Source organism: Paracoccidioides lutzii (genome assembly GCF_000150705.2).
Source record: "Paracoccidioides lutzii Pb01 unplaced genomic scaffold supercont2.4, whole genome shotgun sequence".
Classification (NCBI taxonomy): Eukaryota; Fungi; Ascomycota; class Eurotiomycetes; order Onygenales; family Ajellomycetaceae; genus Paracoccidioides; species Paracoccidioides lutzii.
Genome location: NW_015440950.1, coordinates 390279 through 415777, shown reverse-complemented (window position 1 = coordinate 415777; position 25499 = coordinate 390279). Strand labels below are relative to the sequence as shown.

At 47.3% G+C, this 25499-nt stretch overlaps 6 protein-coding genes across 6 annotated transcripts; 4 read left to right on the top strand and 2 right to left on the bottom strand.

Annotated features, from left to right (window-relative positions):
* Positions 1 to 27: 27 nt before the first annotated feature.
* Positions 28 to 1416, top strand: PAAG_01886 (hypothetical protein; the record flags this gene model as incomplete). The annotated part of the gene is made up of 1 exon (XM_002795952.2): positions 28 to 1416. One exon carries the CDS (start codon positions 28 to 30, stop codon positions 1414 to 1416), a length of 1389 nt encoding a protein of 462 aa, XP_002795998.1.
* Positions 1417 to 2497: 1081 nt separating this feature from the next.
* Positions 2498 to 4112, bottom strand: PAAG_01885 (galactokinase; the record flags this gene model as incomplete). The annotated part of the gene is made up of 2 exons (XM_002795951.2): positions 2498 to 3392; positions 3451 to 4112. The coding sequence occupies 2 exons, from the start codon at positions 4110 to 4112 to the stop codon at positions 2498 to 2500; spliced, it is 1557 nt and encodes a 518-aa protein (XP_002795997.2).
* A 1029-nt stretch (positions 4113 to 5141) lies between these two features.
* On the bottom strand, positions 5142 to 6207 carry PAAG_01884 (hypothetical protein; the record flags this gene model as incomplete). Its single annotated transcript, XM_015844477.1, has 3 exons — positions 5142 to 5780; positions 5860 to 6049; positions 6158 to 6207. 3 exons carry the CDS (start codon positions 6205 to 6207, stop codon positions 5142 to 5144), a joined length of 879 nt encoding a protein of 292 aa, XP_015701481.1.
* A 362-nt stretch (positions 6208 to 6569) lies between these two features.
* PAAG_11384 (hypothetical protein) lies at positions 6570 to 6761 on the top strand (the record flags this gene model as incomplete). The annotated part of the gene is made up of 1 exon (XM_015847043.1): positions 6570 to 6761. One exon carries the CDS (start codon positions 6570 to 6572, stop codon positions 6759 to 6761), a length of 192 nt encoding a protein of 63 aa, XP_015703305.1.
* Positions 6762 to 9667: 2906 nt separating this feature from the next.
* PAAG_11383 (acetolactate synthase, large subunit, biosynthetic type) lies at positions 9668 to 21997 on the top strand (the record flags this gene model as incomplete). The annotated part of the gene is made up of 12 exons (XM_015847042.1): positions 9668 to 9853; positions 9919 to 10063; positions 10128 to 10396; positions 10463 to 11897; positions 11990 to 13152; positions 13219 to 17178; positions 17275 to 18096; positions 18912 to 19102; positions 19809 to 19907; positions 19980 to 20047; positions 20146 to 21831; positions 21948 to 21997. The coding sequence occupies 12 exons, from the start codon at positions 9668 to 9670 to the stop codon at positions 21995 to 21997; spliced, it is 10074 nt and encodes a 3357-aa protein (XP_015703304.1).
* A 1023-nt stretch (positions 21998 to 23020) lies between these two features.
* Positions 23021 to 24700, top strand: PAAG_01881 (RING finger domain-containing protein; the record flags this gene model as incomplete). The annotated part of the gene is made up of 1 exon (XM_002795947.2): positions 23021 to 24700. The coding sequence occupies one exon, from the start codon at positions 23021 to 23023 to the stop codon at positions 24698 to 24700; it is 1680 nt and encodes a 559-aa protein (XP_002795993.2).
* Positions 24701 to 25499: the final 799 nt, after the last annotated feature.

Here is a 25499-nt window from a genome sequence, read left to right as displayed (position 1 = left end):
CAACTGTATCACCCGCTTTAAGTAACTATGAGGACAAGATCTGCGCCTGCGAGGAACGTTTCAAATGATGAAGTCGACCAAAGCACACCCGCTTCTGTTCCTTCGAAATCTACTAAAACGCTCATCCTCCCCTCCAATGCAAGTGACGATGCTCGATTCATCTCCCTGGAAAATCCACGAACCGGTACCCAAAGTCGATACTTCTTTTGTCCCAAATTGGGTCTCTACGAGTTTACGGCGATATCCTCCTCCTCTTCCACTCCAAGAAGCACTCTCTTCACCGGGACGACAACAACAACAACAAAAGCCAATGCGAGTCCAGTAGCAGATAAACGCGAGGGTGAAGCACAAAATGGATGCTATAGGATGGTATCTAGTGGCTCCAGCGCAGAAGCAAATGAGGTCATTCATCAAGTGGTCCTGGACTGGGCACCAACCAAAGCGACAGTTGCAAAACACGCACAATTGCTCGTCACAACGCCCGTTGACCTTTTGTTTTTTCTTCTGCCGATATTAGCAGCTGCCAGTGGTTATTCAACAGCCCAGAAATTATTCCAACCGCTTGATGATATGCTCGATTTTCAAGATAACGTTTCAAAGCCCTTAAGACGAATTCTACTTGGCTCGCTCAGATCAAAAGCAGTGGCGAGAATGGCAGCTGTATGCGACACTGTTGAGGCTGGGGAGACAATGTATAGGCTCAATGAGGAAAAATTGGTTCGAGAACTGGTATCCAAGGCGGAGAGGATGGCGGCAAATGGGCTGCCACCAAGCCTGGAAGAGCATTTTATACATAGGGCATTGGAACTTCCAATTCTCAGCGTGAAAAGGGACGACATTCTAACGTCAACTTCAGACGTGTCTGATGTGGCTAGTGGTGCGAATAATTCGTTTGAGAAAGTCGAGTCACAGACCACGGATTCTACAACTCCAATTACAACGTCATTTGCTACTTCTTTTACGTCGTCTGACGTCTCTACTCCAAACACAGTCATTACACCGCCTACGAACGAATCGCTATCACCCAATTGTGACATCCACCAATTACTCCGTATCCACACAGCAATATCATTCTTGCAATCATCCTATCTCCCCAAACATCTCTCATCCCGGGTCAAAAACATCCTCTCATCATCCGAAAAAAGCCCCAAGGATTTCTCCCCCCTCACCCAACATCTGAAACACATTGCTGAACTGCGCGAGAAAGTACTAGCGTCTCGTTCACCGAGTGACTTCTCCCGCAAACGGGGCGTGGAAGATGACGAGGGCGCAGAAATCAGAGCAGAGAAGAAACGCAAGAAGGAGGAGGAAGAGAAGAAGAAGAAGTTGGGTGAGTCGAGAGGGGTGAGAGATTTGAAAAAGGTAAATGTTAAGGGGATGAAAAAATTAAGTGCCTTTTTTGGGAAGAAGATGTAGCGTAGCGTCACCATATTGATAGGGTGCGATGCGGGATCAGGGATTGCCTGAAAATCCTCACTGACAGCTAATTTTATTCCTTTACGACATCCACATACACTGTGGTAAAAAAAAAAAAGAAAGAAAAGAAAGAAAAAAAAAAGAAAAGAAAGAAGTTGGGAGGAGGATAGAAGGGCTAGTTCGAGGGGCTAGCTTGATGATTCGGGTATACCCATCCACCACCCCCGTGTCCCGCTTTACCCTTGAAAGCACCTCCGGACCAACTCAAACCAGGGAAACAGTTCCTGCATGTCAATTTTGCCGTTCATCTGCAGGAACGCTGCCACGTGGTCCGTGGACATCTTTGCCTGGTCGTTCCGGCTCTTCGGGATCAAACGAGCGAATTATACCAATTACCGAATATGGATTGTTGCAAACACTATTGGGTTGATGCAGTGTCCAATCAACGAGGAACTACTGTTCCAGAAAATGTGTTCACCCTTGGTGTAACCAACGACAGATCCGCCCACGTAAGTAAATGCGTGAAGGTTGGGGGCTTGCTTGACGGGTGTTTACTCACGCAGACGACCTGGCAGCTAGTGCACAACAAGGGCATGATATGATAGAAGTATTCATATTCAATTATCCAGGTTAATGGCGGCTATCTACCTAGGTTGTTACACATGCCTGAATGCCATTCATCATATGTATGTATGTACCATTACAGACCTGTTAGCATTCCTTCAGGCCATGAGCCATTTATGCATTATTTACAGGGAAGGAATTGTTCTAAACTCCTGCTTAGATCTGTACATATCTTTGTTACCAAATATCGCTCGACAATATGAAACAGCACATGTAAAAAGGGCCATGAACACCTTCAGGTGTCCAAAATATTCCCATTTTGTCCTAGTAAACCTGATTTGAAAGGCATACCTGAATGAAAAGAAGGTATTCACAAGCTTATGCGGCTTCCAGAATCGCAGCTCCAGAGATCCTAGTCACCAAACCCCCCAAAAAGGAAAGGGTACTACTATTAGCAAAACGCCATCCCAACCCTGCAGCAGACAAAACCAATACAAGCGAACAAAAGACGAAGCACTTACACAAAAGAGCCATTCGATGGTTTGCTAACAACCATAGCCTGCTCCAACATCTCCGGACTAAGATCCGGAAACCTCTGAGAATAATACTCTCTCTTCAACGCCTCCATCACATCCGCAACTTTGTCCTGCGGAACCATATGGACAGTGCATCCACCCCAACCGGCCCCCGTAATTCGACTCCCTAACGCACCAGCCCGCAGAGCAATCTTGCAAATCTCATCCACCTCGGGACAAGTACAGTCGTACAGCTCTTGGCAAGAAGCCATGGACTCATTAAGTAATTGGCCCAGGTATTGGACATTGTGATTGTCCAGATGGCCCTGGTGTTGAGACCGGGCAAGACAGGCCTTGAAGTCCAGGACGCGTCTTGCTTCTTTGAAGCAATGCAGGGCACGTTGGCGGAGGAAGAAGCGCTCCGCTTGCACGGGGAAGGTGGAGAGGAATTGCTTCTCGAGTTCTGGGACGGATATTTCTAGCAGCGCAGCAATGTCTTCACGCGTATAGCCTTCTTCCCTGGTCAGGTAATCTGCGGCAGCCATGATAATGGAGTCGAGTTGGTATTCCTGAGGGTCTTGGAGACGGCCTTCTTTGCGCATTAGTTCTTCTTGAAAGTTACGCAGGCTGTAACCTAGCGAGCTGGAGTCCTTGGGGAGCGTGAGATTGTGCATCTTGGCAAGGACGATGGTGGCTAAGGTGCATTCTGCGACTCGCAGGTTGTAGTGACGTGGAGCGGTTTCGGCTTTGTTGGATGTGATGAAGCTTTGGGCAACTAGGAAGGTTATTTCTGGCTCTGATTTCGGAATGGGGACGTGTTGGATGTGGAAGGTTGGGAAGAAACGGACGTAGAGGAGGTATCCGCGACGGGAGAAAATGGACGCTGCTTGGTCCATTCTGGGAAGGGTTTGGTCAGACATAATATATGCGTTTTATTGGGTGAGGGATAGCGTACCCTCCAGAATATACTCCAACAGCACGCTCGGAAACGAGAGCTATATCCTGAAGCTCCTGCTTCGAAATATCATAGCCATTGGCCTTTACTCCGGCCAGCGCACTGGAGCAGACGAATGCCGCGCTGCTGGATATTCCTCCTCCGGGGGGAACATTGCCATCCACCAGCACCTCAAAACTAACAGGAGCAAAGTTCCCAGACTTATTCTTTTCCCGCAGGCATTTCAATGCCACCCGCAGGCCTGCCTTAAAATAATTAACCCACTCATGCTTCTTGGGATCAATTTCGATATCGCTATCTTTAGGAATAGTAAACTGGCTAGCGGGAAACTTGGCATCAGTGATATTGGCCACTTTAGCCCACGATTCTTGATTCTTTTCTGCAGGATGAATCTTGATACCAATCAAAACATCAACGCTGACAGCAGTTGGAAGGACATCGTATAGTGAATAGTCGATATGTTCACCAATTATATTGATTCTGCCAGGGCTCCGGGCGACAAAATCCGGAGCCGCACCATACAGCTTTTTGAATTGGGCAATGAAATTGTTCCAGCGGAGTTTCTGGTCGGAGGAAACGCTAACTCCACTCCCAGGATCGTTTGAGTAGACGTCTGTTATGGATTGGGTCTGCGGGACAAGCTCCTCGTTTGGAGCTTCCATGGTTATGATGGAATGGCGGTATATCGGGGCCAATGCGGGGAGTGGGGGGGTCAGCTCACACAAAACTAACACCCAGCAACAAAGGCCACTGGATCTGCAATTGGTTTACTATTGTTACGATAGGAATGGAGATTGAGAGGTAAACAATAGGAGATTAGATCTTTTCCTAGATTACCCGTTCCCCTATTATTAAAGCTTGCATGCGTGGTAAAAGAGGGGGATAGATTTTCTATCTGCGCGGGGTTGGGTCCAACCGCCAAGAAAATGGGCTCTACTTGCACGTGATCCCACCGACGACTGCACCATTCAAACAGGAAACCCACGGACCTGATCCATGGAACCGACTTAGCAATGCCAGCTGGATCTTGGGAGCGGGAGCTTCAGCCTTGGATTGGAACAAAGATTAACTAATGGTAACTAACTAACTAACTAATTAATTAGTTTTTGGCTGCCGAAACAATTCTGCAATTTAAAACAAAAACTATCGTAAAAACAGGAAATATTCCCGAAAGTATTTTCTCCCCAAATGACATTTACTCCACATATGACATATGGTATTAAAAAAGCAAACAGAAATGAATAAGCAAGGCGGTGGTCAAGTTGACAGAAATGATGAAAGTGGAGAGCAAACGAAATAAAAAATAACAAAATAAAAAAATAAGCGACAGTTGATGGAACCGCATTACGCGCCATGCAAAAGACAACAGAACTCCCAAACGGATTCAGACACACTTCCTCCCAAAAAGAGAGTAAAATAAAAAAGATGTGGGAAAAAAAAAAAAAAAAAACCATTGAATATAAACATAGGAAAATTCGGAGGGGTGGCGGGAAATTGCGAATCCGCTATATATAATCGGGCACACTGGGCAGAAACTGCGAATAGGAGTATGCTGCATTCATGAGCGTGGTTGTTTATCTCAGAGTGAGGCTGTTCAAGACATTGGCTTCTGGGCATATATGCGGTGGCTGCAGCACTGATTAGCTTGTGAACCCTATTAACCCTATGCCGTAGGAATAAAACTTTGTTCCTTACAGAACGGTATATATATGGTAATCCATATTCTTAAGGTCGTTCCTTGCCCCAGCAAGCAGGGCTTGTATCATGATGTTGTCCCAGTTCAACATCTTTGTAAACAGAGCAAGAGCATAGGGCTCTAGAGACTCCGACATGGCCATCTGCATATAGTTACCGAGCTTCCTCTGTTTCTTATCCGTTGGCCAAGGTGATAATGGTATCTTTCGATTGTCCTCCCCAATATTCTCGAAACCTGCAGTCTCCACAAATCCCCGGAAGTCCCTTGCCACGTTTACTGGCTTGCCGAACAACTCCGACGCTTCTCCCAAGAGGGTCTGAAACTGATTATAAGCTGACGATTCAGGGAGGCTGTTATCATCAGTTGAAGCCCACGCATCAAATTCGACCAGTTCGATCCAACCTCCTGGTACCAGGTTGTCATATGCTTGCTGTAGTAACCGTGGCCAATCCTTTATCGATCCGCCCATACCTCGGATATGGATGAACTCAAACAGATGGTTATACTGCCAGTCCTCCTCAGCGTCGTCAACCTCGAACTGCAGGTTCTCAGGGATGTAGCCCGGTTGTATGGCAGAAAGATCTGTACCGATGACCTTGGCTGTGGGGTGGGCATCCGCAAAATCTATAGCCCACTACCCCCGAGGTTGTCAACAAGTTAGTATGCCGTAGCTAACTACAAGTTACAGACGCCGGAACGGGGGATTTGCTCACAATCCCTGTGCCACATCCAACATCTAGGGTGCGCCCAATGTTCTTTGGAATGGGGGCACTATAGAGCTTTTCGTCGTAGCTGAGGAGAAACAAATGGTGCATCAGATCCAAACGTTCCTGTTCCTCCTCGTCGTTCGGCATGAAGTATTCCCCAGCATGGTAGGCATGGTATCTGCGATGTCCGAAATATCTACAGACATTGCGACAATCGGGTGTTAGCTCTTCAGATCGAGACGGATACCCACACGTCAAGAATAATACGAGACAGGAAAGTAAAGGAAAATAAAACAATACTAACTCGTGATTTCGAATCGTCGAGGTGAGGGAATATGTTTCCTCTTCGTCCATGAGAGCGAAATAGACCGGCAAAGGATTCGATAATTGTTCGATCAAGAAGGGATATCAACGAGTATTAATATAAATCATGGGTTTCAGACAGTGGTGCACAAGCGGTCTCTTCGTGCTTCCCGGTGGTTTGGTTGATACCAAGGATGTGGTTTCCCCATGCTCCTCGCAGGAGACGGGGTGAACGATGAAACTGGCTAGCGGCAGCTAAGGCACAAGAGAAAGATAAAAGAATGCCACGCACTTCTCGGCCAGTTAGCTGGAGCCTCTGTTGGTTGATCAGAGCCGTTCCACCCTATGAAGAGGCAAGAAATTGGTGGTGAGAGGACCTCTTTTGGGGGGGCTTGGGCACCGACTGGGTAGATATGGCGATTCACGTGACAGAATATTGGGCCTCCGATTATTTCTCCAAGCTTGAACCTTTTGTGGGCCGTTCGGAGCTTGTGGAGAAGCGGTCTGTGATGGAGGAATCTTTTTTAGGAGAGGCTGGGGTGGTTTGGGAGTCGGGGAGTTGGGAGTCCGGGACCCCAACAGGGAACAATGATGGGAATCGATAACCCAAACCCTTTCTAGCCTCAAGAGGTGGTCGGAGCGCTGACACCCAAGAGAAAAACAACCTAAAACTTAAGGATACTTATTATCATTGTTCTTCAACATCCTGTCAAACATCATGTCGAATCAGAGCAGGGCTTGAGACAGAGACAAAAGCCCTCTCCCGGCGTGATGGAAAGTAATAGCCGTGGCAATTGCCCGACCCCAGACCGTAACACCTTGCATTAAGAACGAACGGAAAACCTCAGGGTGTCCCACTGTGGTGGCTACAAGTTCCAATCCTGAAGGACCAAGCCATCCTAGTCCTGAAGCTATGATTTGCGAATGCTGGTCCAAGTCTGGCAGGCTGGAGCACAAATCGGTAGCAAATGCAATTCACATCCGCTGCTCCAACGCCCCTTGCCAAATCATCCACATCAAAAACTCACCCACCCCCGAATTATGATCATCTGCTCAAACTTCCCAATCCTGAAATAACGCTGCGTTTAAGTTCCCGTTTGGTGCCAGCAGTCACCCTACGAACGCAACCTGGCTTGAGAGAAACAGATTCATTGGTTTCTGCAAGACCCATAAGTCAGGAAAAGGCGCTCTCAATGGGACCATGGCACAGGAAGCTTCTGGGTCCTTGCACAATATGATTATTCTTCATCATACCGTTCCATGGGCTTATGGCCTGTGACCTTGCAACAACTTCAGTGAATCGTTCATGATGTCCGTGCCAGTTTTGACGATCTTAAATGCTACTGCAACCTCCACCCTATTAAGTGCGGAGTATTTTTATCAAAGATAGACACCGCAGAGATTTCATATGTGCCGTCTGTGTGTGTGTGTGTGTGTGTGTGTGTGTGTGTGTGTGTGTGTGGAGCGTGGACAAATACGCCGCCCCACGCACTCCGATGTCCTGTGTGGAGTTGCAGGCCCTGCGGTTTGCCTTCTTGCGTGCTTGCGGCATTGCTGCCGAACGTGCTGATGATACGTTCACATCCTCGGTTAGAATTTGGTAAGAAAGACCCATGGGTCCCATGGATTTCGTATTGACAGATACTGCGGAGGGGCTAAACTGGTTTTGAGAGTTGATTTCAGCCATTCAAAAGGCTCTGTGTCAAAATCTTAGTCTACGTATGCTAGTCTGCTCGATGTCCATAGTCTAACGCTATCAGTTCGCACTAACCCCACAGGAGAGAGGAGGAGAACCACCGGAGAATTCCGAGAAACCACACGGTCCTTTTCTTCATCTCAGAAAACCCAGCTTGTCGGGTCAGCAAATATTGGGAGAAGCGTGAGATAAAAGTAAACAATAATCGTGGGCAGCACTTCCCGAAAATTTGGATACAGAGTTTGGGCCTTTTTTAGGGATCCCTCGCAAAATTCGTCGGGGCCCCTGCACTCCACATGCAGCTTCAATGCAGCCTCTGCAGAGAGTGGGCACAAGAAGCTCCGGTCTACCAGATTACCACCAGAGTAGCCGTGACGAGGATTTTGCTAGCGCTGACACTATCTAAGGTACTTTATGAAGGATTCCTTGCTGCCTCGCTGCTTATTAGCACTGCTAAAAACAAACAAACAAACAAACAAATAAATAAATATAAATATAAATATAAATATAAAGAAAGAAAGGAAGGAAGGAAGAAAGAAAAGAAAATTAAAATATAAATAAAAAATAAAAGATACCCGCAGCCCAAGTTCTTAGGAAGTCGTGGAGCAAAGAGGAAAACAAAATGCACATAATCAATCCATATTATTAGTGTATGTATATCCCACGACATGAGGCTTCAAATTCTCACATCCATCAAAATAATATAATAACTACTATTATGTGGTCTTGAAACTGACGCTGCTATGGCAGGATGAAGAAATGAGATATCCATGGACATCATACATGTACATGGGTTAGATACCACCGTTTTTCGACGGGTCGTTAACTAATAACTAAATAATGTTACCACCATCAGTGGTAATTATTAGTTGGCTACTGCTTTCTAGAGGAAAACGGGGAAGATATGGTCAATGTCCCACATACATTTCTCATTCCCAACAACTATTGTTGTGCTCCATCTTTCTATATTGTCTATGTTTTTATCCACACATGATATGAGATGCATCCATGGATCTATCTGTCTTCGATTCTGATACGCAGATATTTTAAAACTCTGTTGTTTCAATTGCCCAGTCAGGGACTGGGATGCAGGTCCTGCGGCGTTACTCTCGGCCCGAAAAGTTAGCCCATCCCTGGATGCGAGTATAGACGTTTGGAGATCCGCGACTGAACTCTATTCTTACAATTTCCTAGACTCCCCGCTTTAGGCCGCAAGCTTAGAAGAAGCTAGTTGGAGCAAGAAAGTGACGAATTGATTCCAGAGCATCTTGCTAACATGACGTGGCTCCAGCATTAACACCTGTATGAAGCACCCTCCGATACCCACTGCAAGACTAAGGGGTTCTATCATCATCTGAGGAACAAATACCCTCGTTTGTTGCGCTTGCGGAACTCCTGGTCTCTCCATAAATAGCCCCGCACCCGTTTAAGTTACCACTGCCTTAGTCCGCCGGGATTGTTCCTAACTTGCTGCTAGGGAGCAATACGTGGCCTGAACTGATTGATTTTGAGGCTGAAGTTGAGGATTCGGATGGAGGTGGTGCGGTCTAGTGGGAGGAAGGGGGAGGGGTAGAGTGCAGAGACAAATTGATTCAGAAAGATGTGGGACCTGCTTATTGCAAGTATATAGGCTGGGTGATATCACCGGACGAGGAATATCCATGATGTTCTTGAAACCACCTGCGGAAAGGGGGATGAGGTTTTCCACCACCAAGAAGACAGAGGATCCGATTATATACATCAAAGGCACATGCATCAGAAGTTGGATCACCGTCAAGCCTTACCCGCTTTCTATTTTTAGAGTTTAGCTTCGTCATGCGTGATTCTGATATAATCCCGCTAGCCATCATCGGATTTTCAGCACGCTATGCGCAGGAGGCAAGCACTTCGGAAAAGTTCTGGGAATTTTTGCTTAGGGGACGTCAATCGACAACTCCAATCCCAAAGGATCGTTTCAATGCAGCTGCATATTACCACCCTGACTATGATCATGGCGGAACGGTTCGTTTTATATATCAAAAGCGTCGGCATCTACAGGAAGGAATTATGCTAAAGGTTCCCTGCAGTTTCATGTCAAGGGCGGGCACTTCCTGTCGGATGACCCCCTGGGCTTCGACGCGGGCTTTTTCCGTATCAGCCACACTGAAGTTCTCACCATGGACCCTCAACAACGCCTTGTGATGGAAAATGTGTACCACGCCCTTGAGAATGGTAAGAATTTGACCTTTTTTAAGGGATATATTTCAAAAGTTCTGACTTACTTTCAACTCAATAGCCGGGATTCCTATGGAGAAAGCAGTGTCCTCTAGGACCTCGGTTTTTGCTGCTGGTTTCAACCATGATCACAGGAATCTCCTGAATGCAGACGTTGAAACCTCAATGAAGCACAAATCGACTGGCTCTGAGCAGTCTATCATTTCAAACAGAGTCAGCTGGTTTTATGACTTTCACGGTCCCAGTATGACAATTGATACCGCATGCTCCAGTGGACTTGTTTCCCTTCACCTAGCTGTTCAGAGTTTGAAGTATGGTGACAGCGAGATGGTGCATATTCCGTTTTATTAACTGGTTTATCCGTATTTACCGTGCTGTGCTAATAATATCCTCTAGGCTGTTGTGACTGGTGGGAGCGTCATTACTCATGTTGGTGACATTATCGCATTTAGCCATGCTGGCGTGCTTTGCCCCTCAGGGAAATGTTACACCTTCGATCACAGAGCCGAAGGTTATGCCCGCGGAGAGGGGGTGGGTACCGTTATTGTCAAGACCTTGTCGGACGCTCTGAGAGATGGAAATACAATCCGTGCTGTGATACGTGGAACCCTTGCGAATCAAGATGGCCGTACGCCAGGCATTTCGCTTCCAAGCGCTCAAGCACAGGAATCCCTTATTCGCCAATTATACAGCAATTCGAAACTTGATCGAAAAGACACTCTGTTTGTTGAAGCACACGGGACCGGCACGCCAGTAGGGGATCCCATAGAGGCCAGGGCTATTTCCAGCGCCTTCGATACGGACCAGCGTCAGGAGCCACTGTACATTGGTACGTTGAAAGCAAATATAGGTCACCTTGAAGGCGGCGCAGGAATAGCCGGGATCATCAAGTCAATTCTGATTCTGGAAGCCGGAATTATACCTCCAAATGTGAATTTTGAAAAGGTAAACCCCAATATCCCAAAGGATAAGTGGAATATCGAGTTTCCTACAGAATGTCTCCCTTGGCCCAAACCAGGTGCTCGTCGGATATCAGTTAACTCATTTGGTTTTGGTGGAACTAACGCACATTGCATTTTGGATGATGCGTATCACTTCCTCAAGGAACAAGGTCTCACTGGCACCCACCGTACTCGCATATCTGTGCCAACTGTTTTTGAAATCAACAAGCTGGTTACTTCCCTCAAGAAAATTTACAAAGACAAACCTGGTCTTGTCAATGGAGTCGCGAAATTAACCAATGGAAAAGCCGTTAACGGAACGAACGGAGAGATTGTGAATGGAATCAACGAGGAGATTGCAAATGGAACTCATGGGAAGGTTGTTAATGGAACTAGCAAACATACTGTCAATGGCACGAATGGGAAGACTATGAACGGCTCTCATGATATATCCAAAGCTTCGGCTAAAGACGAGACACCAATTCCTCGCCTATTCATCTTATCCGCATTTGACAAGGAAGGCGTAAAGAGGACCGGCTCAGACTTAACGGATTATCTTCACAAAAGACAGTCCTTGCCCTTGGATGATGCAAAGAATTTCCTAAATGACCTAGCTTACACTGTTTCTCAAAGGAGATCAGATTTTCGATGGAAAAGCTACGTGATAGCAGACTCAATCCCCGAGCTGGAAGAGAATCTATCCGCTATGAACGCTCGATCCAAACCCACAAATAAAGATCGTCCGCCCAGAATTGGCTTTGTCTTTACTGGCCAAGGTGCTCAATATCATGGGATGGGGAAACAATTCATGATATACCCCGTTTTTCGAAGGAGCTTGGAGGACGCGACAGCATACATGAAGACGCTTGGAAGCCCATGGTCTCTAATTGGTATGTATTATCGGCTGTTCAGGAGCGGAGGATTATGGGTTTCTTTTTTCTTTTTTTCTTTTTTTCTTTCTTTTTTGCTAATTATGATCCAGACGAGATTATTCGTGACAGTGACAGTTCAAATATTCATACCCCGGTCATTGCCCATCCTGCCTCTACCGCTATCCAAGTTGCTCTTGTGGAACTTCTGGCTTCTTGGAATATTTATCCTTCTCGTGTAGTTGGACATTCCTCAGGTGAAATTGCCGCAGCGTATTGCGCCGGTAGGATATCCAGTGAATCCGCATGGAGGGCTGCTTATTATCGTGGGTTCGTCTCTGCAAAACAACAAAGTGTCCCTGGTTCTATGATCGCAGTTGGTCTGAATCAGGAGACGCTTCGGTCGTATATGGACAAAGTACATGCCAGTATCAGAGGGGAATTAGTTATTGCATGTTTCAATAGCCCGAGAAACAATACCGTCTCCGGTGACGAGGTGATGGTCGATGCTCTGAAGGAATTACTCGACGCTGAAGATATTTTCGCACGCAAGCTCAAAGTCCAAAACGCCTATCATTCATCCCACATGCGAGAACTTGCCGAAGAATACTTGCAGTTGATGAGTTCACCCGCAGCAGGACAGCTTTTCAATTCAGAACATGATATTCAGATGTTTTCGACAGTTACCGGGAAGCGAAACAACGACCCCGTCCTTGATGCTTCATATTGGGCAGAAAATATGGTGTCCCCTGTCCGCTTTACTGATGGTTTGCGTTCTATGCTCTTCAAAGCAAACGAAAGCGACCCTGAGTCTGGCAAATTCGACAGCGCCTGGATAGATGAGATCATTGAAGTGGGCCCTCACTCAGCACTGCAAAGTGCTATTAAACAGACGATTGCAGCCAATGCCTCTGCACCTCCAGTTTCATATACCTCCCTCCTAAATCGCCAAGACCCCACCACCCGCACGATGTTGGAAACTGTTGGAAACCTAAGCTGTAAAGCGGCTCCCATCAACATATATGAAGTCAACCACGGTTTCGAACGAGAAGAGGGGCAAGTGCGGAAACCGGAGTTACTTGTCAGTCTCCCACCATACTCCTTCAACCATGACGAGAAAGGCTACTACGAGAGCAGGATGAGCAAAAGAATCCGTTTCCGCGAATTTCCACGACATCAACTTTTTGGTGCGCCTGTACAGGACTGGAATCGCCAAAACCGCAAATGGCGACATTTCTTAAGAACTTATGAGAACCCTTGGCTGAAGGAGCACGTGGTAGGTGACATCCTGAGCGCATAGCTAGTAACAGTGAATTTAGGAGTGCTGATATCCTCTTTCCAGGTTACTGGACGTTATGTTCTTCCCGCAGCTGCATATCTGACGATGGTGACTGAGGCTGTAAGGCAAGTCACCGGTGATGCAGTTAAATTAACCGGAATAAGGATGAAGAATGTGTCCATAAAATCGGCCCTTGTGGTTCCTGATACGAAAGAGGGTGTCGAGGTGTCCTTATCCATTCACCCCGTGAACGAATCCAACCACTGGGAATCTACCGTGTGGAAATGGTTCCAGGTATCTTCGTACATCTCAGCTCATGATGATTGGATTGAGCATTGCTCGGGTTATTTTTCTGTGGAATATCAAGCTCCTCCGGATCCAATCGATAATGGTCGCGAAGCTGAAGCAGATATCCAGTCCTGGAAAAACGAATTAGAGCAAGGTGCAAGGAGTTGCCAAAAGCCGCTGGATATTGGAAAACTCTTTGACAATTTTGAGGCCGTCGGACTCAAATATGGCCCTCTTTTCAAAAACTTGTCGGAAATTACAGTTAACGATCAGCAAAGGGGCGTCATCGTGGGCAAATTTGCAACCCCGGAATTGGCGTCTTCAATGCCAAAGAATTACATGGATGCTCATGTCATCCATCCTGTCACGTTGGACAGCGTGTTTGTCGCTGGACTCGTAGCAATCTGTGACCACGGAGGACAGGCTATTTTGAAGAGGCCGATGGTACCGACTTTTATCAAGGAGTCATGGATTTCCACAGATAACGATTCCCAGGCAGGAACCTGTTTTCGCTATTACGGACAAGCCTCACCAGAAGCATACGATTACTATAGTTTTGACCTCAAATGTTCCGATGAATCCAACGATCAACCGCGAGTATCTCTGACGGGAGTTCGATTCATGCCTCTATCAGATGAGGATGCTTCCATGAGCGGCACACAGCAACATGGTTACTTAATGGATTGGACCCTGGATATCGACATGCTGGAGACACCAGAATTCCGCGATTCGGTATCTGTTGAACCATCAACGTCCTACGAGGAGCAACAAAATTTGTTCGAAAGGTTGCAGCTCGCATCAGCGCTTCTTATAACTGATGCACTCAATGAGCTTAAGAATATCCCAGTACAGCCTCCTGAGGGCCATTTTCAGAAGTATTACGAATGGATGCACCGGATTGCCGACGATGTCACTGCAAACTCAGTTGCCCACGCCCCGCATAACTTATGGAAGAAATATGCTGAGGATCCAAGTCTCAAAGAGGAGCTCTACACCGAAGTCTCAAAGCTTAATCTGGATGGACAACTTATGATTCGCCTCGGCAGACAAATCCCAGCTATCATGCGGGGTGAAGTTGATCCACTGTATCTGATGTTTGGTCAAGACGACATAATGACCTCGTATTATGAGGAGGTTTTGCATGAGGGCGACGCTACAGAGAATTTGGATGCATATTTGACTCTCTTGGGTGAAAATTACAGCGACCTTGAAATCCTTGAAGTGGGAGCTGGAACCGGAAGCTTTGCCAGACTTCTTTTGGGTATTCTCGCACCCCGATCCGAAAACGAGAATTCTGATTGCACAAACACCGTTGCACAATACACTTTTACGGATATTTCTCCCAGCTTTTTTTCTAAGGCAAAGGAGAATTTAGGCGAATGGACGGACCTTCTGACATTTGAAAAGTTAGATATCGAACGCGACCCAACAACCCAAGGTTTCACTGCCAAAAAGTACGACCTGATTATCGCGCATAACGTCCTTCACGCCACTCCTGATTTAGGTAAATCTCTCGAAAATTCTCGCCGTTTGTTGAAACCCGGTGGCAAGATCTTGGTCCACGAAGTGGTCAGACCCGATATTGTGTGGCCTTCACTTATCTTTGGTCTTCTGTCTGGGTGGTGGCTGTCTAATGAGCCTAATCGCAAGTGGTGTCCTCTTATCACCCTGCCGGAATGGGAGGATCTTCTCCGTGAGAAGGGTTTCTCAGGGGTTGATATCGAGATACCCAATTCACGATATCCAGAGTTTACAAAGCTCAGCTCAATGATTTCCACTGCTCTCCCAGACCCACCTGATGACATTTGCCCAGGAAACGATCTTGTGATTCTTGCCCCCGCGTCCAGATTTGATCACGAGTTTATTTCCAAATTGAAAGCTGAGCTCATGCGAAGTGCTGGTGTTACCAACTGCACTGTCCTGCAACTGCACGAGTTTGCTGGTAAGGATATGACAGGCTCAATTTGCATATCTCTTTTGGAACTCGAGAGCCCGGCCCTGCTTGACATCTCCGAAGATGATTTCCGGTATCTACAACAGTTCTTTTCAACCTGCAAAAGGCTGCTGTGGATAACAGGAGATCCAATAACCCAGCCGGCCTTCAATATGAGTACCGGCATGATCCGCACACTGCGGTGGGAGCGCGATGCAGAGAGCCCGAATTTTGTTACCCTCGCTCTCGGCAGCTCCAGCTCATCCCCAGCTAAATCAGTCCTGAATTCCATTTCAAAGATATTCCGTTATCAGTTCACCAGTGGCCAGACCAAGCACCAAAATGCTGAATACCTTCTGCGGAATAACTTGATCCATATTAATCACGTCTTCCACCATCCTAAAGCAACTGGTTTCTTGCGGTCGAAATTCTCGGCGCTCAGTCCTGAGATGGTTCTATTTAAGGACATTGGACGCCCAGTCAAACTCCAGAACAGTTCACGAGGAGTTCTCAATAAGCTGCAATGGGTAACTGACACTACTTCGACACTGCCACTCGGAGACTTTGATGTTGAGATTGATATTCGCGCTGTAGGACTCAACTTCGTGGATCTTTTAAGCATAATGGGAGAAGGGGTAGGTGATGTTATTGGAAGAGAAGCGGCCGGAGTTATCTCCAGGGTTGGGCCAGGTGTTAAGCATTTGCGGGCCGGCGATCGTGTCACGTATCTCACAGATTCGCCAAAAAAGGGCACTTTCAGAACCCATGGAAGGGTCAACGAATCGCTAGCCGTCAGAATACCTAACGATATGAGTTTTGAAGTTGCTGCTGGGCTTCCAGTTATCTACGCCACAGTTATCTACAGTCTGACCAATGTAGGTAGACTGTCAGCTGGGGAGAGGATTCTGATCCACTCTGCTGCTGGTGGTGTTGGCCAAGCTGCCATTCAATACGCCAAAGAAGTTGGTGCCGAGATTTTTGCTACTGTCTCTACCGTTGAGAAGATGGAGTTTCTCAAGAAAGAGTATGGCATCCTTGAGGATCACATATTCTCAAGCCGAGACACCAGCTTTGTTCAGGGAATTATGAGAATGACAAAAAATTCTGGTGTTGATTTGGTCCTCAACTCTCTTTCGCAAGAGTCTCTTCGGCGATCTTTTGAATGTGTTGCCCCATTCGGCCGATTTATTGAAATTGGGAAAAAGGACTTGCAGGCCGGAGGCAAATTGGACATGAACCCCTTCATTCGAAATATTACCTTCACTGGCGTGGATTTGCTTACTCTTGCGGAATTCAAACCAAAAGAAGTCCGAGAACTTCTCGAGACGACTATTCGCCTGTGGGATGACAATAAAATCAAAGGAGCTTATCCACTAACAATTTTGGGGTACTCTGAACTTGAAGATGGGCTTCGCATGTTGCAATCTGGCAAGAACATAGGTAAATTTGTGTTTGTGGCTAATGAGAACGACGTGGTGCCGGTTATTCCCGAGGTCACATCCCCGTACACCTTTGACCCCAATGCGTCTTATGTACTGGCTGGAGGTCTTGGGGGCCTTGGAAGGAGTTTAGCACAGTGGATGGTGAGTCGCGGTGCAAGGAATTTGATATTCTTGTCACGATCAGGAAAAATCACGCAGCCAGTTCAAGAAATGGTTTCCACTCTAGAAACCAAAGGTTGCAAGATTCGAATCTTTACCTGCGATGTATCCGATTTATCTCGGTTACAAGAAGTCATAGAGGAATGCCAGCAGACACTTCCCCCAATAAAAGGATGTATTCAAGGTTCCATGGTCTTAAGGGTAAGTAATTAAGGTTCTCATGCATGGATTTGCAAATTCTTAAGCAACGATGGAATAAAAGTATTTTCGTGAACAATCGGAGCTAATGGGATGCAGGATTCACTCTTCGAAAACCTCTCATATGCCAACTGGACAGGGACGATCAAACCAAAGGCGCACGGCTCACAAAATCTCCACGATATCTTGCCCAGAGATCTTGAATTTTTCGTGATGCTCTCATCGTTGGCGGGAGTCATGGGTGGGCGCAGTCAGGCCAATTATGCGGCAGGCAACACATTCCAAGATGCGCTTGCCAAACATCGTGTAGCAAACGGGCTCCCAGCCGCCAGTTTCGACATCGGAGGTGTCCTCTCCGTCGGCTTCGTTGCAGAAAATCAAAATTACGCCCGCAATGCGACAAAGGCCATGATTCCAATCCTAGAAGACGAAGTGCACGCAGTTGTGGAATATCTGATAGACCCACGCCATGAAATGACCGAAAGCACCTGCCAGGTTCTCTTTGGCCTAGCCACGAAGAAGTCATCTCAGGAACGTGGAGTCCCGCCACCGGAATGCTTCGACTACCCTCTCTTCACGTTGCTACAGAAATCAAGTGGAACGAAGCAACAGGGGCCTGAAGAGACCGATACCTATCGCGTTGACGCTCTGCTCGGAGCAGCGAGGACCAGAGAAGAGGCGTTTGAAATAGCGCTGAACGGCATATTGAACAAGCTCTCTGTGCTTCTCAATGTGTCCGCGGACCAGATTGACGCTGGCAAATCGACCCGTTCAAACGGTGTTGATTCATTGATTGCTATTGAGTTCCGGACGTGGCTTGCGAAGGAGGCGGGAACTGAGTTATCGCTCATTGATGTTACGGTTGGAGGCAGTATCAATGAGCTCAGCCAGAAGGTCGCAACGTTGAGCAGGTTCGCTGAGGTAACATAAACATGTGATTGAATAGCAGGCGAGCTTAGATGGATGGTAAAGGTGGCATTGGAACTTTTAAGTTATGAGCCCCTTTGTTGGAAGTTATGGACAGGTTGGCATTTGACGTGGAATGGTAATCATGGCAGCATCCAAATTGGTATCTCTTATAATATAGCCCAGAATTCTCCCTTTCTCTTGTTAATATAAACCCCCCCCCCCCAATTTGCTTGGTTTAATCAATTCAACATAAATTTTTCCCAGCTTTTATTCATGCAGAACTTCAACCAGATCCAGCACTTGGTCCAACAGAATAGCTTCATTATTGGATTACGAATCATTTATCCAGTTTGGATATATGATTCTGACGATAGTCCTCGATTTCTCGTAGAAGCGCAGTGTCTTTCTCTCTCTACCCCATGTTTGGCCAGTGGATATCAAATCCGTTGCATGCATGCGTCTATATAATATATATATACACAGTTAAAACGCTTTATAACGATTTAATCTTGGAAGCGTATTCAATTCGTTATATAGAGGAATTCGCTCTATAAAAAATGGTTGTGACAGAATGGCAAGTTTGATTGGATAATAGTCACGTGCTGGAAGGGTCCGACAGAGATTGGTTGCGGCAGGTGCGGGTCTTTGTTTGGTCTTTGTTTGTCCTTTGTTTGTTCCTTCGTTTCCGGCTCGGCCTTTGTAGGGTTGACGATTTACCCGTTGGAACAGTTTGGTTTGACCGGAATGAGTCATTAGATTGATTCATTTCTGGCGTGGGAAGAGCCCACTAGTCCCGATATGGTCTAGCTCACCTCGTGCATCTGCAGATGATCCTTGATGACTCAGCGAATACATGGGACGGGCGGCGTCTTGGCAACGGGAACCCACTTTTGGATCGTTGGGGCGTGAGTCAAAAGCAACTGGCCAATGGCGGCGCCCAATCAGTCCGACTATCGGCATCACAGTCTCTACGGACCCCGATTCTCGCGCCGAATCAGCTGCTGGGCACACACCGGAGGTAACTTTCTGAAGTCAAAAAAGGCGAGTTGAACGATCGCACATGGAGGAGGGAAGCTGTCCAACCACGCTGCAGAATCACGGCGGGCAGTGACTGAGATTTTGATCTCAGCTACAACACTTCGAGGGAGACGAGGATAGAAAGACGCTGAGTTTGCAGCTAGTACAGAGCAAAGGAAGAGCAAGCAAGTAATAATAATACGTACGATTTACAGAGGAACTAGCTCTGGATTGAATTCTGCCCTCTGCCCTCCTCCTCTGTGTCTTTCCTCTCCTGCATTCATTAGTTTAACAACACTTCAATTCATCCTTAAAAACGCCCTATCCTCCGCAATTTGGATCTTACTTCTAACCGAATCACCTCTTTCGCTGCACTTTTCTACGTCTGGCCTTGGCAATTTCACCCCTTGCAAAGATGATGTCCATACGGTCATCAAGGCGTGCGCTGCATGCCCTTTGGTCTCTAAGACCATCATCTGTTTTGTATTGTCCAAGATCATTCTCATCCTCTACTCTTGCTTGTTCACTCTCTTCCCTGATCAATCCGTTGGCTCAATACCCTCCAACAAGGAATGTGTCAAAAAGAGAGCACAGCACTGTTGCCTCTGCTGCATCTTTGTGCGTTGATCCTTTCTTTATATTCTTAGTGCACTGAGTATCACCTGCCTTCAAAAGCTCGTGAATGCTGACTGACCGCATCTGGATAGACAAGTGAGGCCACGTCCTAGTCCTGCTTTTAACCAATATGTCCCTGCAAGTGACATTTCACCTCTCCAAAACCAGAAACCATCAGCTTTAGATGACTCGTACGTTTTACGCTCATCAATTGGCACACCTTGCGCGCCTTGACGTATCTTGTTACTCACGATTCTCTCTAGATTTGTTGGAATGAGTGGAGGCGAGATTTTCCATGAGATGATGCTTAGGCAGGGCGTTAAACATATCTGTGAGTCACCACCAGAATATAAATAAAATGAAAAAGAAGAAATTACATACCTGATCAACTTCCATATGCTAATTACAATCACAATCACAATTGTTCAGTTGGATACCCTGGCGGTGCTATCTTGCCCGTTTTTGACGCCATTTTCAACTCGCCGCACTTCGACTTTGTGCTCCCACGACATGAACAAGGTGCTGGCCATATGGCTGAGGGCTATGCTAGAGCTACAGGAAAACCAGGTGTAGTACTTGTCACCTCAGGACCAGGTGCAACTAATGTTATCACTCCAATCCAGGATGCTTTCTCGGATGGGACTCCCATGGTTGTCTTCTGTGGCCAAGTCGCTACAACTGCCATTGGCACGGATGCTTTCCAGGAAGCAGACGTCATTGGCATATCTAGAGCTTGCACTAAATGGAATGTCATGGTGAAATCAGTGGCTGAGCTCCCAAGACGCATCAAGGAAGCCTTTGAAATAGCTACTGGTGGCCGTCCAGGCCCCGTTCTTGTGGATCTCCCAAAAGACGTGACCGCTAGCATCCTGCAAAAGCCTATTCCCATGAGCAGCACTCTCCCCGCGCAGCCAAGTAGCGCTACCCTTGCTGTCCGTGAACTTAACGCCCGCTACCTGGAGGCAAATATTGGGCGTGCAGCTAAGCTGATTAACATTGCGAAGAAGCCAGTGCTCTATGTTGGTCAGGGTATCCTTGCGCGCCCGGAAGGACCACAGTTGCTCAAGCAGCTCGCGGATAAGGCAAATATCCCGGTCACAACCACTCTTCAGGGCCTAGGTGGATTCGACGAGATGGATCCTAAGTCTCTCCACATGCTGGGAATGCACGGCTCAGCTTACGCCAACATGGCTATGCAGGAAGCAGATTTGATTATTGCCTTGGGCGCCCGATTCGACGACCGTGTTACTGGCAGCATTCCCAAATTTGCTCCACAAGCCAAGGCCGCTGCCCATGAAGAGCGTGGTGGCATCATCCACTTCGAAATGGTGCCTAAGAATGTCAACAAGGTGGTCCAAGCAACGATATCAGTGGAGGGTGACTGTGCAGATAACCTTGCCCTTTTGCTTCCACAGATCAATACCGTCAAGGAACGACCCGAATGGTTTGCGCAAATCAACGACTGGAAGAAGCGATTCCCCCTTTCATCCTACGACAAGCAAACTCCAGACGGCCTCATCAAACCCCAAGCCCTCATCGAAAAACTCAGCGAATTAACCGCGCACATGAAGGATCGTACCATCATCACCACTGGTGTCGGCCAGCACCAGATGTGGGCAGCCCAGCATTTCCGATGGCGCCACCCACGCACCATGATCACCTCCGGCGGCCTTGGGACAATGGGATACGGCCTCCCATCCGCCATCGGCGCTAAGGTTGCACGTCCCGAGGCTCTCGTGATTGACATTGATGGCGACGCATCCTTCAACATGACGCTGACAGAGCTATCAACGGCGGCGCAGTTCAACATTGGCGTTAAGGTTATTGTTCTGAACAACGAGGAGCAGGGGATGGTTACGCAGTGGCAGAGTCTTTTCTACGAGGACCGCTTTGCGCATACTCACCACCTGAATCCGGATTTCGTCAAGCTGTCTGAGGCTATGGGGGTGCAGGCTAGGAGGTGCACGAAACCCAGCGATGTGGAGGCTAGCTTGAAGTGGCTTATTGAGAGTGAGGGGCCTGCTTTGCTTGAAGTGGTTACAGATAAGAAAGTTCCTGTGTTGCCCATGGTTCCTACGGGTAAGGGCTTGCATGAATTTCTGGTATATGATGAAGGTTAGTGACCACACCCTGGCTGTTACTTCTAAACTCTAACCGTGTTTCCTGTTGTTGTTGTTGTTGTTGTTGTAACCATATGACTAACTCGATATCCTTTTTTATCCGCCCTACAGCCAAGGAGAAGGAGAGAAGAGCTCTCATGAAGAAGCGATCGGGCCGTTGAAAATTTCACGTCTTGAAAACTGCACCAGTCAACCAACACCGGGCATTTCACCTGGCGTGTACGCTGCCCGTGACGGATAGACCTGTGTAAGAAGCAGTCCCATTGCATTACTCAGCCTCACTATTTGTATCTCCATTTTTTGATCTCTTTACCTCCCTTTTTGCCTTAAAAGGTTCTTCCCCTTTTCTACCTCCTCTGATATCCCTGGCGTTGTGGAAGGTCAAAACAAAAAGGAAAAAATCACACACGAAAGTTGGCGTGTCGCGTTTAGCCCAAAATATCTTCAAGGCGAAAGGAAGAGCATAGAAACAGGTTGCTCGTGCTTCTTTTCAGCTCTGAAGTGTTGATTCTGGTCAAGAAATGTTTTCAGAAGAAGTTGAACAAGGGGATTTTGTTCACGTCATCTTCATCCCATTTCAAATGTCTGTCCATCCATCCATCCATCCATTGATCTGTATAATGTCTTTTACTGACTGTTTTTTTGTAAATAAGAAGCATTCTCTTTGCTTGATAGCTGTTTTATATAGGCTACTGTCGGCCTGTGGTTTTAAGCTGTAGTGCTCTCTCACCGTTTTCCTTTCTTTTCATTTGTCGATTGATGGGATTTTCGTATTTCTCCCGTACATTACCGGCACATATCCGTTAGATCTTTGTATGCGGTTGTATCTCCATAGCCTCTTTGTCCAAAACTAAAATGAATGGGGCCTTCCCGTACTTAACCCGCCCTTTTTGGCGACTCTTTGGAAAGCTCCGAGGTTTAAAAAAAGATCATATCACGTGACTTCCTTGCCTCTGACGTCTTGAAGCTGTTTTGGGAGAGAGTTGCACAGTAAACCAGCATCAAATATTTTCAAAGAAAGCTTTCTTCCGCCAATACCACTCTACTCCTTGTTACACTACTGCCTTGCTGTGCAGGTAATATGGCGGCCTGAATTACACAATTATTAGAGAGACCTTATTCTCGACGAAGATACCCGTTAGCTGCAACTACATTGATTCATTCCTTCACTTATCTCATTCAGCATGGCATCTTTGCCCCAGCAGCCTCCTGGGGGCAGGCAGCGACCATCTACTGCCCTCCAAACAACTAGCCGCACCACATTATCCGGCGAGAGAGATGAAGCGTCTCAATCCGAAACGGATTCATCCTTTCTTACAACCTCTTCAGACGTCGTTTTCCCGAAGGTTTCGAGAAGTATCGCGGCACAGACACCGGAGACAGAGAACACACTGCATAAATCTGATATACCACCACCACCACAACATCAACAACAACAACAACAACAATCGCAAGAAGGCGAACAACGGGAGCAAAAACAGACAGAACCCCAAGATCCAGCGCCCGCAGCAATGGACGACCCCTCATCCTCCACCGCAATACAAAAAAATGATACTCTTGCCGTTTCCGATCCACGTAAGTGTTGGATCTGCTACACCGACGAAACAGAAGATACCCCAATGAACACGGAGTGGCGTTCCCCATGTCCCTGCGCCCTAACAGCCCATGAAGCCTGCCTCCTCGACTGGCTGGCCGACATCGAAAACCCCGCCTCGCGAAAACACACCGGACGCCCCGCAAAACTTTATTGTCCACAATGCAAATCCGAAATCGTCATATCTCGCCCGCGCAGCTTGGTTGTTGATATGGTCCGGTCCGTTGAGCGGCTAGCTAGTCGCCTGGTGCTTCCGGGAATGGTATTCACGCTGGCCGGCACGGTGTGGGCGGGCTGCTGTGCGCATGGCGTGTATTCCGTGTACTTCGTTTTTGGCTCAGAGGATGCGCAGCGGATATTCCAGACGCGGAGGGACGCGACGTGGAATCCACGGTTGAATTTTGGATTACCCCTTATACCCGTTCTGCTTATACTTTCGAGAACGAAGTATGCCGAAGGTCTGCTGCCGGCCATCCCCGTTCTTTTCTTCGCCACGCATCAGGCGGGCAGTCAGGAGCTGGAGATGGATTTCTGGCCGCCCAGTGCCTCTATGGCGTTTGCTGCGCTACCTTATGCTAAGAGCTTTTACGGTATGGTCTACGAGAAACTTTTTGGGAAATTGGAGAGGAAATGGATTGCGGAGGTCCAGCCCCGTTCGGGGGAGGATGGTCCTGCCGATGGACAGGCCGGAGCTCATGGTGTCGCTGAGATAGGCCATGGCGATATTCTCATGGAGATCGATTTGGAGTTACAACTTGGGCTTGGTGGAGGAAACAACGATGAAAATGCTGCTAATCTACATCCGTTACCTGGAGCTGGTGGAGAGGCCCCTCAGGTGAATGGTGCCGATAATGGCGAAGCTGCTCAAAACCAAGCTGCCGAAGGTGGGGCTGACCAAGGCAACCAAATGCTCGGTCGACGACAGGATGCCATCATCCACGACACCAGCAGTATCGCAGACACGGTTCTAGGGGCGTTGCTATTCCCTGCCATCTCCGCATCGATGGGCGGCGTGCTAAAATTGGCCTTGCCGAAGGCGTGGACAACGGCTCCCTCCGCAGCATCAGGTCCCGTACTTGACAAAGGGAGGGTGGGCTTGCTGCAGAGCAAATGGGGACGGAGCGTGGTTGGAGGGTGTTTGTTTGTACTTTTGAAGGATGCTCTGGTGTTGTACTGCCGGTGGAAGCTGGCTAGTACGCATCGCAAACGAAAGGTCCTGAATTACGATCGGTCGAAGAAGAAGGTTGTGGGCAGTAGGGGGTCACAGTAAATAAACAAAGCATTGAAAGAAAGTACCAAGAGGAATTACTGGTGCCTATACCCAATACTGCACTACAGCTATCTTTAAAACCAATGCTTGAACGCGATTGACAAGTTCTAGGTCGTCCTTTACTTGACCTTTTTTCCCATTACTTTTTGATTTTCTTCAAGTAGGACTGACTCATCCCTATAATTCTCTCACTGTCTACTCTGTCTCTTTTCTTTTTATCAGAGAACCGAACTCCACGATCAGCACGATATCTGTATTCCTAAGCATCTTAACGGCGTTTTTTGCTGGCTTGTTTGCTAATCCAAAGGAGATAACCGTAAATAAAGTGGGCTAGTTTCTGAGACACGATTCTACGAATAGCCTTTTTCTAGGCATAATTCTTTCTTTTCTTTCTTTTTGATTCCCGTCGTTGGTACATTACAGCTAAACAATCTTCTTATCCGACAGTTCCCTAGGCAAGTTCCCAAGCTAGCTACCGCAAAATTTTCAAGATTTTCTACTACAAGCTTCCGCAGCTATTTCTGTCCATCAAGGTGGCTGTGGTGTTCTTGTATGGAAGTGTAAAATGTGGTAAACATACCGTAACATATAAGCGCTTGTGATTCAGGTACGGCGCCTAGCGTTTAATTTGACCAATCATAATTCACCAGTCCGCCCGCCCGGATTACCCAAATTTCCTCAAAACCTTCTCATAAACACCCCAACCCCGACATATCAGAAGAGGCACTCTTGATCACTTTATCTATATACCTCTATCTTTGTGAAATGGAGTGAATTGGTTGCTATGGACCAAAAAATA